The following is a 13,053-nucleotide window of genomic DNA, read 5'->3' on the forward strand; positions in this document are numbered from 1 at the left end:
ACACATAAAAGAATGAAATTAGAACATTCCCTAACACTATACACTAAAATAAACTCAAAATGGATTAGAGATCTAAATGTAAGACCAGACACTATAAAACTCTTAGAGGAAAACATAGGAAGAACACTCTTTGACATAAATCACAGCAAGATCTTTTTTGATCCACTTCCTAGAGTAATGGAAATAAAACGAAAAATAAACAAATGGGACCTAATGAAACTTCAAAGCTTTTGCAAAGCAAAGGAAATTACAAACAAGATGAAAAGACAACCCTCAGAATGGGAGAAAATATTTGCAAATGAATCAACGGACAAAGGATTAATCTCCAAAATATATGAACAGCTCATGCAGCTCAATATTAAAAAAACAAACAACCCAATCCAAAAATAGACAGAAGACCTAAATAGACATTTCTCCAAAGAAGACATACAGATGGCCACGGGGCACATGAAAAGCTGCTCAACATCACTAATTATCAGAGAAATGCAAATCAAAACTGCAATGAGGTATCACCTCACACCAGTTAGAATGGGCATCATCAGAAAATCTACAAACAACAAATGCTGGAGAGGGTGTGGAGAAAAGGGAACCCTCTTGCACTGTTGGTAGGAATGTAAATTGATACAGCCACTATGGAGAACAGTATGGAGTTTCCTTAAAGAACTAAAAATAGAACTACTGTATGATCCAGCAATCCCACTACTGGGCATATACCCAGAGAAAACCATAATTCAAAAAGACACATGCACCCCAATGTTCATTGCAGCACTATTTACAATAGCCAGGTCATGGAAGCAACCTAAATGCCCATCGACAGACGACTGGATAAAGAAGATGTGGTACATATATACAATGGAATATTACTCAGCCATAAAAAGGAATGAAATTGGGTCATTTGTAGAGATGTGGATGAATCTAGAGACTATCATACAGAGTGAAGTAATTCAGAAAGAGGAAAACAAATATCATATATTAATGCATATATGTGGAACCTAGAAAAATGGTACAGATGAACCGGTTTGCAGGGCAGAAATTGAGACACAGATGTAGAGAAGAAACGTATGGACACCAAGTGGGGGAGCGGCAGGGGGGTGGAGTGGTGGTGTGATGAATTGGGAGATTGGGATTGACATGTATACACTGATGTGGATGAAACTGATGACTAATAAGAACCTGCTGTATAAAAAAATAAATAAAACAGAATTAAAAAACTCAAAATAAAATAAAATACGAATTCATGTGAAAATTTTTAAGAAAAGATGCACATTTAAAAAAAAAGAAATTTTACTTCTTATCAATCACTGTTAATTCGCCGTCATTTTCCTTATTCTGTTTTAAGGAGAAAAACCTTCTACTTTTGCCTCAACTTATATATATATGCTGTTCCTTGGTGGCCCTCTCCAGTTTAGCCATCTGTCCTCTCGGCTTGGAGCCTCTGAGCATCTGAATCCTATAGCAGCTTGTCCTCAAGAGCCCTTATCCACTTCTCACGATATCACCTTGGAAATGAATAAATATTTTCTAGGTGCAAACGTTCAAAATCTGTGTTACACTAGAAGAAATTCAGAATATTCCAAAGAGAGCAAAATTTTTGGAAGGTTATCTATTTTGGTAGATGGCCTCACTTGTTAATTTTAAAAAAAGCAGCTTTTTATTTAAAGCAGCAGAAAACTTGGTTTTATCTTTAGAAAGAAAATAAAACTCATATGTCTAAAATTTTTTTTCTAACATTAGTTTTATGAGGTTTTCCCCCTTTACAACAGTGGGTCTACAAGCAAAGTGAGTCTAGCTGAAGATGAAATCACAGCAGCAAAAACGCCTGACTGCATTAGGGAGTGAGATGAAAGCATGGGGGGGAGTAATGTTGGGAAAAGCCTTTGATTCTAGGTTGTGTCAATAGTAAGGGGAGAAAAGAGACGAGTGGAGAAAGTCTAGGATGAAAAGAAGAGAAATATTTCTGACCAGGGAAGAAATAGCCTTCTGATTGCTACACATAAAGCCAATTAAAAGGTAATGGGATTGATTTTTGTGTGTGGCTTAAAGAATCAATCTCATTACGTTAAAGACAAATCGTCTAGATGTCTTGAATCAGTAGAGTTTTCAAAAAACATTTATTTTCAATGAATAGAAAAAGAAAAGGGGGAGGATGGTAGAATATTAGAAAACCCCTCTGAGTTTACTTTAAATCTGTGATTTGAAATGTACTGAGCTAGTTGAGAATGATACAGCCAATCAGTATGGCTTGTTAAGATCTTCCAGACGTGTCTAAGACAAGAGAAACGCCTAAAGCTACAAGACTCTAAGACGTGAAATCTAGGTATGGTGAATGAAAACTTAAAAGCCTAATGATAAAATGAAATGCTCTTATAGGCTTAAAAGGACAGTTTTTACAAATAAAGGTAGAAGGGATGAAATGGGTAGATATTTAGGAACACCAAAAGCTAGAGAAAATGCACAAAAAGGGGGAAGGGGCACTTACGGTAATATTTAAAAAGTGAATACAATTCACTAGGAGGTAAAATAAGGTACGACAGCAACTTAAGATAGTCCACTGTCATCTGTACTTGGCTTAACCTCAGACAATCAAGAAAAAAAAAAGATTCTACAAAAGTGAATTGTACAACTTCAGTTCTACAATCCACTTTTGCATTAAAAAAAAAAACTTCCAAAATACTCTGTGGTAAGGGAGAGGGGAAGTAAAGCCTCATAAAATGGAGAACAATTTGAAATGATAGTATGTAATTTATTTCTCTGCTTTGAAATTGCTTTTTATAATCCCATATTCACTACAACAATTTCAAAAAAGAATGACAAATGACACCAAATCATTTACAGTCATAAAAGAATTTCTGCATATTTTATATTCTTCAGGTAATTCTTGGGGCCCTTGCAAGTAAATCTTGACGTTTGGCCTTTTGGAAAGGCCAAAAAGAAAGTGAGAATGTTCCAGGAAAAAGTATTAGTCCATGTTTACGTAAGAACCTTAACAACAGCCAGAAAGTTCAACTCACTCCCCTAATAACAGCATTGAGTAAATCTGATATGCTATTAGTAATAGTTTGAGAATTCTAAGTTCCTTATGTTAGCAGTCTCTATCCTTTTTTTCATCATTTTACCATATATTTACTGATTACCCACTGCTGCTTGGCCCTGGGCTTAATGCTAGGGAAGTACTTATGATTAAGACTGGTGACATCTCTGGAGCTTATATTCTCCTGGAGAGAGATGTACAAGCAACAGGTAAACAGTTAAATATGATCAAAAGTATACTAGAGCATGTATTAAGTCCTATAAACAAAATAAATAGGGTGAAACGAGAGAGAAGATCTGTAGGTGCTAAATTTTAGGGGGTTCAAGGAGGGCTTTATTAGGTGAAATTTGATCTGAAACTTGGACATGCAGAGAACTTGAGGACAAGAATTCTAGGCAAAGGGCAAATGCAAAGGCCCTGTGGTAGCAGCACTATGATCTGTTTGATGAATAGGAGCAAGACCTAGTGGGGCTGCAAGGCAGTGCACTCTGAGAAGGATGCTACAGACAGGGCAGTGAGGAAGGCAGGAGCCACACCACGGCTCAGAGCCATGGCAAGAGGTCTTGCTTTTTTTTTTCTTTTATTTACTTCTAAATTAATTTATTTATTTGTTTTTATTTTTGCTGCGTTGGGTCTTCGTTGCTGTGCACAGGCTTTCTCTAGGTGTGGCGAGCGGGGGCTACTCTTTGTTGCGGTGCGCGGGCTTCTCATTGCGGTGGCTTCTCTTGTTGCGGAGCACCGGCACTGGGCGCACAGGCTTCAGTAGTTGTGGCTCATGGGCTCTAGGCGCGCAGGCTCAGTAGTTGTGGCTCACGGGCTCTAGGCGCACAGGCTCAGTAGTTGTGGCGCACGGGCCTAGTTGCTCCACCGCATGTGGGATCTTCCCAGACCAGGGCTCGAATCCGTGTCCCTTGCATCTGCAGGCAAATTCTCAACCACTGCACCACTAGGGAAGCCCGAGGTCTTGCTTTTAAGAGCAATGGGAAGCTGCTGAAGCAGTTGGATTTATATCTAACAATGATGGTTTGGGCTCCTGTTTGAAGAATGGTGTGTGTGTGTGTGTGTGTGTGTGTGTGTGTGTGTGTGTGTGTGTGTGTGTGTGTGTGTGTGTGTGTGTGTGTGTGTGTGTGTGTGTGTGTGTGTGTGTGTGTCCGGGAGAGTGCCAAGAGTGGAAGCAGGGAGATGAGGCTGGAGGTTGCTGAGCAGCAACAATCCAGGTAAGAAACGATGATGGGCCCAAGCCCATGGTAGTCCTGGAGGCAGAGAAGAGTGACAAATGCAAGATATATTTGGAGGTAAATGCAGCTTGCTAAGAGAAAAGGCTGAGGGTAGGAGAGACAGGCATGCAGGTTTCTGAAGTTAGGTGCCATTTAATGGAGTGGGGTCCAGTTCTCCTTTGAGCATTAGGCTAGAGATGGCCGGTGGGACATCTCCCTGAAAAGGTCAAGTAGACAGATGGAGCGAGGTGTTTGGAGCCCAGGGGAGAGGTCTTAGCTAGAGATGCAAATTTAGGAGTCGATATTCTGCACTATTCCTAGCAGACCACCCAGGCACACATTTGGTGATTAATAAATGCTGATGTGACGACTGATTGATAATTGACAGAAAGGGCAAGTGAGAATTTGGCATACCGGAAGATGTTCTGAACCTCTTGGCACGGAGCGCTCAGGAAATGCTGGTAGAGAAGAGTGCCAGGTGCCGTGGCTGCTCAGTAAATATTAATTTACCACGATGAATCTCAAGAAAGCCATGGACTCTTATTTCAGTAACTGACCCTCCCTGGCTTAACTGGCGCCAGAGCCATTGTTCAGCCACTTGTTCTTTCTGTTCCTCACCCTCAGCATCTTTTTACATGGCAGCTTAATCCCTGACCCAGGAATCGTGCTTTGTTCTTCATCACTGCCTTTTTGGCCCTCACATCCAGAGAATACTGTCATTGCTGTGACTCTGTCCCTAATGACTGTCTCAGAACTTGCTCTCCACAGATTTCTGAATCTGCCATGAATCATCAACAGTGAGTACCTCCGATGTGCCAGGCACCATTCTAGACACTTGCCACATGGATCCCACTTATAACACCCTGCGCAGTAGCTGTTTGCCCTGCGGGTAGACCTTAATCCCCCTGAGAGAGTAAGTGCTTGGTTCCAAGTCAGGTAGCCGGAAAGTGGTAGAACAAGGATGCAAAACAAGCCCAGCTGACTCTGCAGCCGGGCTCCCCTTCCTGGGTTTGCAAAACTCACTGGATTTCACCTGCTGAATCAGTCTGTACCCTCGATCGCCTAGTTCTCCAACAAAGTCCATTAGGCGGTTGGTATCCGTCGAGAGCCACCAAGCATTCAAGTCAGGTTGGCCTGTGTCTGTACACTTGAACGACAGTGTTCCATGACTGTAACTGCAGACTCACTTGGTGCTCTAATGTGGGATGTATCACTTGCAGTGGGAGGACCCGAACCTGAGAGAGGCCCATAGCCTGGGAGGTTATTAGTCATCAGAGAAACAAAAGAGATGGAGTGTGTTGGAGCAACACAGCGGAGCAGGCTTGCCAGGGACAAGGTGGCTGAGAGGAGAGGGGCTGGAGACTAAGAAGGAGGGCAGCAAGGCTGTGGGTAAAGTAAAGCGAGGACTCAATGGCTAGCTGAGGGATAAGATGGCAAAGACACAGAAAAAATCATAACTCACTGTTCAAAAGAAATAGCCTTTATGGCTTTATGTAAATATGTTAATAAAGCTTCAGGCTTTCTGGCCACACACTCAAACTGAAAGGCTTCTTCATTAGGCATATCCCCGAGCACGCAGGTGTGCTATAAGGCACAGAGCCGTTTGCTAAAACACCCTCTGCAGCAGGAGTGGTTTCACCAGCGACCACTCCTTCACTAGAAGGAGGCCAAGTCCTGGGAGGCCGAGCAGTGTGGGCAGGAATTATTTGCACAGGAGGACAAAGGGCCCTGAAGCTACGCTGGCTGGCCCTCGCCTCGGCAGCACCTGTTCCTCCAGCACACTCGGACCTTTATCACCTGACATCTGCCTGGCTGGATGGCCCCATGCTGCCTGCTGAGGAAATGGAGTTGATGAATGTCCATTTTGTGCTAGGCTTCCTGGTAGAAATGAGATATGGAATTCCTAGAGGCAAGTTACCTAGGAATCCGGCATCCACCAGGCATAACTTATTAATGAATCAGATTGATAAAGGTCAAAATGTGAAAAGCTTGGTTTACAAGACTAGAAAGGAGGATGAAAAAAGCTGTACACACGCCATGTCCTTTAGTCATAGCAGATGGTGGTGGCTTGTGGCTCACAGCTCTGCTTTGCTAAGGCCTCTGGGGCACTTCCTTCTGATGCAAGTGTGACATTGAAGAGATAGGCTGTGGACCCTCAGCCCATAGGATGTCTGAAGAGTTTCAGAGGAACCCTGTGAAGACGCTTCATGAAGCTAATCTGAATCTACCCATCTCCACTGCTAACATTCCACCTGGCTTAGAGGACAACAGACATGGTTCCAAGGATTTTGAGAAACAAAGAGGTGCTCGGACTCTTTCTCTCTCTCTCTCGCTCTCTCTCTCTTTCTTTCTATTTCTCTCTTTCTTTCTGTTTCTTTCTTTCTCTCTCTCTCTCTTTTACACCCACCCATAGATAACATCTTAAATATACCTTTAATTACATACAATTAATATGAAACTCAAAGCACCAATAGCCAAGTTCTTTGCTGTATTCCCAACACCTAGATCTAAGTCAGAACAGAGCAGTCTCTCTCTGTATCTATATATTATATATATATAAAATAAATGAACAAATGAATATTTACTATATCCCTTTGGGTTTCAAGTTCTAGTGCCCGACCTTACCAGTAGACTTTTTATTAATACCCCTAGGAAGAGACTTTAGTTGTATTTTAATTTTACAAACATTCTTTTCATGGAGACATTTAAACTCCTCTAACTCCCTACACATGGTTATATTTTTCCTGATGGCAAAATACTAAACGTAAAGTAGGACTGAAAGAATTTTTAACAACTTGTTTCTTATTTCTCACCCAAAATACCCTAATTAAAGCATCTCATTAAAAATTTTGTATTTATCCTATATTTCTCTTACTTGGATATTATTTAATAACCAAAAGACAAGTCAGCAGGGTTAGTGATGGAACAAAATCGTACCACCAAATAAAGATTTGACCTCATCCTGGATTTTTCCTTACAGATCAAATATTTTCTCTTCTCAGGCTATATTTCTGGGATGAGAATGTCCACTCTATTAAAATTCAGATTACTTGATGAACTTCAGTGCCCTTCAACAGAAGTAAAATTTCACATAGAAACACTTATTGAACAGTGGTAAGTTGGCTCTGGGTGTGGGTACATATGTACCTAAGCCTTTGAGACAGATTCAAAACCAGATCCAGTCAGTCTGCCAGAAAGTACTGATGTTCAAGGAAAAATCTCAAGATTGTTGGAAGTAGAGCCTTGCCCTCTGATAAGGCAGATGTGACACTTTAAAAGAAATCTGCTATTCTGTATTTAATTGAAGTCATAATAACAAAAATAATCAAGGACCCATGGACCTTTGTTTGAAGGATATTGGTCTGGCTGTTAAAGCACCTAGTCAGCATAAAAATAGAAAACAGAGCCTTAGTCCTGTCTTTCAAATCTTGCTGGCATCCCAGATGATAAGTAAAGGAGGGCTAGGGAAAGTTCTGTGCCTGGTAAGCATTTTTATGAGTCAATATATTTTTAAGCTTATCTCCAAGAATAAAAACCCAGTCACTTTTCTCGTAGGGATTTTTTTTTTAATATGACAAAATGTAAAGGTTTGCTAAATATGGGTGTTGAGAGTATCCAGATATTTATCATTCTCTGCATTTTCTCTTTTGGAAGCATTTCATAATAAAAAAGTGATAAAAGTATCAAAACTGCAGGAACAAAGAAAACAACCAGAACACACATTTTGGAGAGTTTACAAAGGATGCTTAATTTGCCTCTGTAGTAGTGAAAAATGTAAGACTTCTGATTCCAAGTTAGTATTTTTCAAATAATACCTGATTTCAAAATATAGATTATTTAGATGTTAAATTTGGTGACACTTTAACAAACATTAAACGAAATCAACTCCCAGGAAATCTGAAGGTCCTCCAATATGAACAAAGTGCTGACCATTCATCATATTTAACGAGGTGTATCGGAAATAGCTGAGTACTGACCTCCGCAGGGCAAATGATCCTCTTGGGGCGAGGGGCCTCTTGCTGTAACTGATATACTGCCAAATATAAAAAGAGAGAATTATAATTAAAGAGCATTAGCACATACCAACATGTCTTCAAACAGTTCCACCTAACCACCTTTCAAGAACTGCAAATTTCTCAACCAAGAAACAAAGGAGATACAGACACATTTTTAGACTAAATAAAGGCAGATCATTTAAATGGAAATTAGTCACAACGAATATAAATGGGCAAAATTGATTTTTTAAAATTCTTATAAGGACAATTTAGTGTCATAATTGTTACTGGCATTGTTCATGTTATGGCTTTCTTGGAAGACTAGATAGGACTAAAATTCTTTCGACAATTTTAAAGATGAAATTGTACTTTTGAGTACCTAGGTAGTAAGATCATGTAATAGGATTCCTGAATCTCAATGCTGATGTTTCTTGACATACCAGGGAAAGACTGGCATTAGAAGAGGAGTGGCATTCTCTGAAATGTTACAGTTATGGACAGAGACACAGCTGATTCTGTGAGTGAATGAAGCCCCAACTCATTTCTCTTTTCACGAGTTCCATTTTTGCCCTGTCCATCACCACGGATACTTATCTACTTGACTATTTCCCACCCACTGTCATTCCTTTTGCTTGGGCCCTTTAGTATCTTAAATAATAATAACTCTCTTATATCCTGTTTTAAAGACAGGCTTTCAGGCTTGGGCATGGAGGAAAGCAGGTAACTGTATACAAAAATGTAATTTATCAGAATATTATTTGTAATTTTTCAGACTATAATGAGTGATTTTCTGCTGCTCAGCTAGTTTGATTACTTCTCTTAGAGGAAAAGCTACTCTATGCAGGTACCTTGGGATTCTACTTCCATGGAAATAGAGGTTGAAAATAAACCTCCTTGATGTTATCTTCAGAATCTTGAAGAGGGAATAATTAATGTCAAATAAATCTCTGAATCATATCATAGAATACATCTATGAGAAGTTAAAAACTAGATCACATAAAGTCTTCTGGAAAATGTAATAAGAGAAGCAAAAACTTCTGGCTTATTCTTAGGTCTAAAAATTAAAAAAAGAAATTTTAACTGAAGGGCAGATGGTCACATGGAAACAGAGGTGGAAATGATGAGATGTATTTTGTACCTATGGCTCCCCAATGCCTTCAGCTCAACATGGTTATTTTCTTACCTAATTAAGGGTAGATGATTCAGCTTCCTAACAGAGAAGAAACCATCTAACCCTCATATGGATGTTTTAACGTGTCGCATTTCTAAGCTTAGGTTGCCCACACTAATGATGATGCCTGTGTCACTTAAGGACAACTGTAGCCATGTATCAGAGACAGGTCAGAGAAGGCTCCTTGTGCAGGAGGAAACATGAGGAAGAACTGGCTAAAAATAGAGAAATAGCTTTGGACATTCCACTGACTCTCCCACTAGAGCCCATGCTCTCTTTAAATCACGACAGAGTCTGCATGGAATCCTTTATTCCTCTCGAATGAGCTCCAACAGCAACTAACTGCTTTTCAGCAGGGTTTTGCTGTTAATGAGTGTAAAGGGAACCAAAGGGGGCATCTCCTAGAATCACAGAGCTTTAGAGCAATTGCAGAACCCACATCCAGAGAATCCTATCCTCTCTTCTCTTCCCATTGTCAATGCCCTCGGAAGCCAGCAGTTATATGTGGGGGGCATGGCTGGAACAGTTTTGTGAACACCGTTTTTAATGCTTCCCTCGAAGGTGGCAAAGGAAGTACAGCTGTTATGAGAGAAGCATTTTAAGCTAAGCGCACCTTTGCAATTCATATTGGCAAATATTTGAACATCTGCCGTAGAACAGATACCACAGTCAGCATTATGTGGAGGCTGTGAGGATGGAGGGGAAGAGAGAAGAGAAGGGAACCAGCATATCAGTACCTGTTATGTGGCAGGAACAATGTCTTATTGAACCTTCACAAGAGCTCCGAGGACAGAACGTATCATTACCATTCTCATATTTTATATGAGGAAATAAGTACCCAGAAGTGAAATATTTGCCCCAGACCATCCAGCTAAAATGTATCCTTTCGATTCCAAAGCCCAGGTTTATTTTTCCATGCCTCAGGGCCTTTGCACTTGCTGTGCCCTCCACCTGGATTGCACTTTCCCAAGATGTTTAGATGGCACTCCTCCCCCTTCATTCAGGTCTTCCCTGACTTGGTATAAAATTCCATGCCATCACTCCGCTACCTTTACACCATTTCACATTTCTTCACAGTACTCATCACCATTAACACGCTGTATTTGTTTATTTTGTGTGCTGTCTCCCTTGACTAATGTGTAGGCTCTTTGGGGGCAGGGACTTTGTTCTGTCCACTGTGGGACGCTCAGCGCCTAGAACAGTGCGTGGCACATAGTAGATGCTTAACGCATATTTGTATGCATTGACTCATGGGTCACAAGCCATTCCTTCAAGGACACTGATTCAGTGAGGGAGATACATGTGGAGAAACAAAACCAGGAAGGGCCAAGTGCTTTAATTAAGGGCAGAGGAGGAAGCAGTTCTTTTTACTCAGGTGGTCAGGATGGCTTCCTGAGGGGAGAAGCATGGAGCTCTTCTTGAAGAGTTAGCAGGGTGTCCACAGGTAGAGAAAAGAGAGGGCGGTACAGATAGAGGAAAGAGCCCCACCAGTAAAAGGGAATGACGTGCTGATTGGTCAGTGAGAGTCCAGTGTGCCCGGGGCAGATGTGGGAGGAGGCCATGTGGGACTGAACCTTGAAGGTCATGGTAGGAAGCATGGACGTTCTTCTGTCGACAATGGGGGAACAGTGACGTGTTTTGAGCAGGGAGGTGACATGATCTGGTCTGTTTCAGAATAATGACAATAAGGATAAGACTGTTCAGAAAAATAGAAGTTCTCATTTTCTGGAGACCTACTGTGTGCCAGACACCTTATCTACATTTCCTCATTTACTCCTCCCAACAAACCTCCAAGGTAACTGTTATTCTCCACCTCAGTGACAAAGTAGTGGAGACGTCAAGCTGTGAAGGAGCTCAAGGTCACACAGATAATATGATGAAATCAAGATTTAAGGCCTGATTTCCAGGTCCCAAGGTCTATATTTTTCAGCCTCACCAGTGGTTCCCTAAAGCAGATGGTGGAGAGGTCCCAAGTGGGGCTGCTTGCATTAGAATCTTTGAAGAGCTAAAATATAAATTATATAATTATAAAATACAGATTTTCAGACACCATCGTCTCTGGCCATGCTCACTCTGCCAGCCTGGCAAGGGGCCCCGAAATATGTTCTTTTTAAAAGTCTTTGGGAGATTCCAACACACAGTCAGGAGCGGGGGCCACTGCCCTTTGCTTCACTGAAGGAACGATCGGAGGGGGATCCTTGGAGGCAGGGAAGCAAAAAAGAATTGTATTTTAGTTGTATGTAAAGGAGATCCTGAAAGTACGAGTTAGGACAACACTAAGAGGAGGTGAGTTGATTGCAGAGGGGGATAGCCAGGGCTGGATTACAAATTGAATGGAGGAAAGGGCCTTGAATGCTTGAAAGATTGAGACGCCATTAACAATCACAGAGGTTACAGGAGAAGGAATGTAAGGGACAGTTCCTCTCCTGTGTCAACAGGCTAAAGCCCTTAGCTGTATCCTCTGAGTAAAGAGATACATGGTCATTCACCAGTCTTACAACTGGAAATAGCCCCAGCTAGGAGTAACTTTGGTGGGGGAGTCGCTGAAAAACCCTCAAGCCAGGGGTGCCACCTCTCCTTGCTGGTCTCTGGGCAGCACACATCATTAATCAATCATTATTTTTCAGTGAGCCAGTCTCAGGATCTACAAAATCTGCTCAGTGCTGTTCCAAGCAATAGAAATTGACAAAGCCTGTTTGCCACCTGAATAATATGTCTCTATAAAGATAATGAGATGACAACCAATTGCCATGGCAGCCACAGAAAAAAATGGGGCCCTAGACTCTATCTCAGCTTCAGCCCCAGTCCCTCATTTTCAAGGTTGGCTATAACGAAACAAACATCCATGAGGCCCATTTAATATAACTGAAACATGTCACATAATCTTGAAAATGTCGTTTCTTGAATTTTCTTTGTTCAACAAACCCACGTCACAAGCAAAATGCAATAACAAATGTCGCTGCTTGGGTGATTCTGTGTGCTAAGGGGCGAGATGATGGACTGTGCTTCTGCGGCAATGCTCCAAATCTGTCCCAGGCACTCCCCAGCCCTGGGTCCTTGCAGCACAAGAGAGAATTCTTATTCTGGAATAAGCTGTTAGGCAGGGGGATGGGGTGGGGATGGTCACTAGGGAACGTGGAGGTAAGAGAAGGGGATTCCCTGCTCCCCAGGAAACCTGAAGCAGACTGAGAAATCAAGAGCTCACTGAGAGAGTGTTTTATTTTTTTCTTCAGTAAGAAAACTCGGCTCATCCTCTGGTAACACAACTCCATGGAGGCCGAGTGAAAGCCCTGGCCTGGGTGATGCTAAGCCCAGTCCAAACCCGTCAGCTACTAAGAGACCCTGCAGGGATGTCCTCTAACAGCCACTTATCACTTAAGAGGGCATGTGGATCCAGGAGCCAAACCTGGCCGCTTGGCTGTGACACTGACCCAGCACCACCCCACTCACTGCCCATGTCTTCCCAGTTTTCATGGGAAAAAACTTACGGGTGTGAGTAAGAAATAGCAGGGGCTTTCAATGGCCTCTTGGCTGAGCCCCACTTCCAGGCAACTGTGTGCAGGTCTTGTCTTGCGAACAGAATGTCCAGTCTTACTGGGGATGGAGTTCTCCTCTTGTCCCATGGCACAGTGAAAAGCC

At 41.8% G+C, this 13,053-nt stretch overlaps 1 protein-coding gene across 2 annotated transcripts in view; it reads right to left on the reverse strand.

The window, feature by feature from the left end:
- CHN2 (chimerin 2) overlaps positions 1 to 13,053 on the reverse strand; it is a 334,983-nt gene that overhangs the window by 154,045 nt on the left and 167,885 nt on the right. For both annotated transcript variants that reach the window (XM_089917579.1, XM_089917580.1), the window contains exon 3: positions 8,226 to 8,281. In XM_089917579.1, coding sequence (XP_089773705.1) covers positions 8,226 to 8,281 — 56 coding nt within the window. The remainder of the gene's footprint in view (positions 1 to 8,225; positions 8,282 to 13,053) is intronic.

The sequence above is a fragment of the Delphinapterus leucas genome, chromosome 9, assembly GCF_059928025.1.
Source record: "Delphinapterus leucas isolate spDelLeu-1000000601 "Yukka" chromosome 9, BTC_Dleu_Yukka2, whole genome shotgun sequence".
In the NCBI taxonomy this organism is placed as follows: Eukaryota; Metazoa; Chordata; class Mammalia; order Artiodactyla; family Monodontidae; genus Delphinapterus; species Delphinapterus leucas.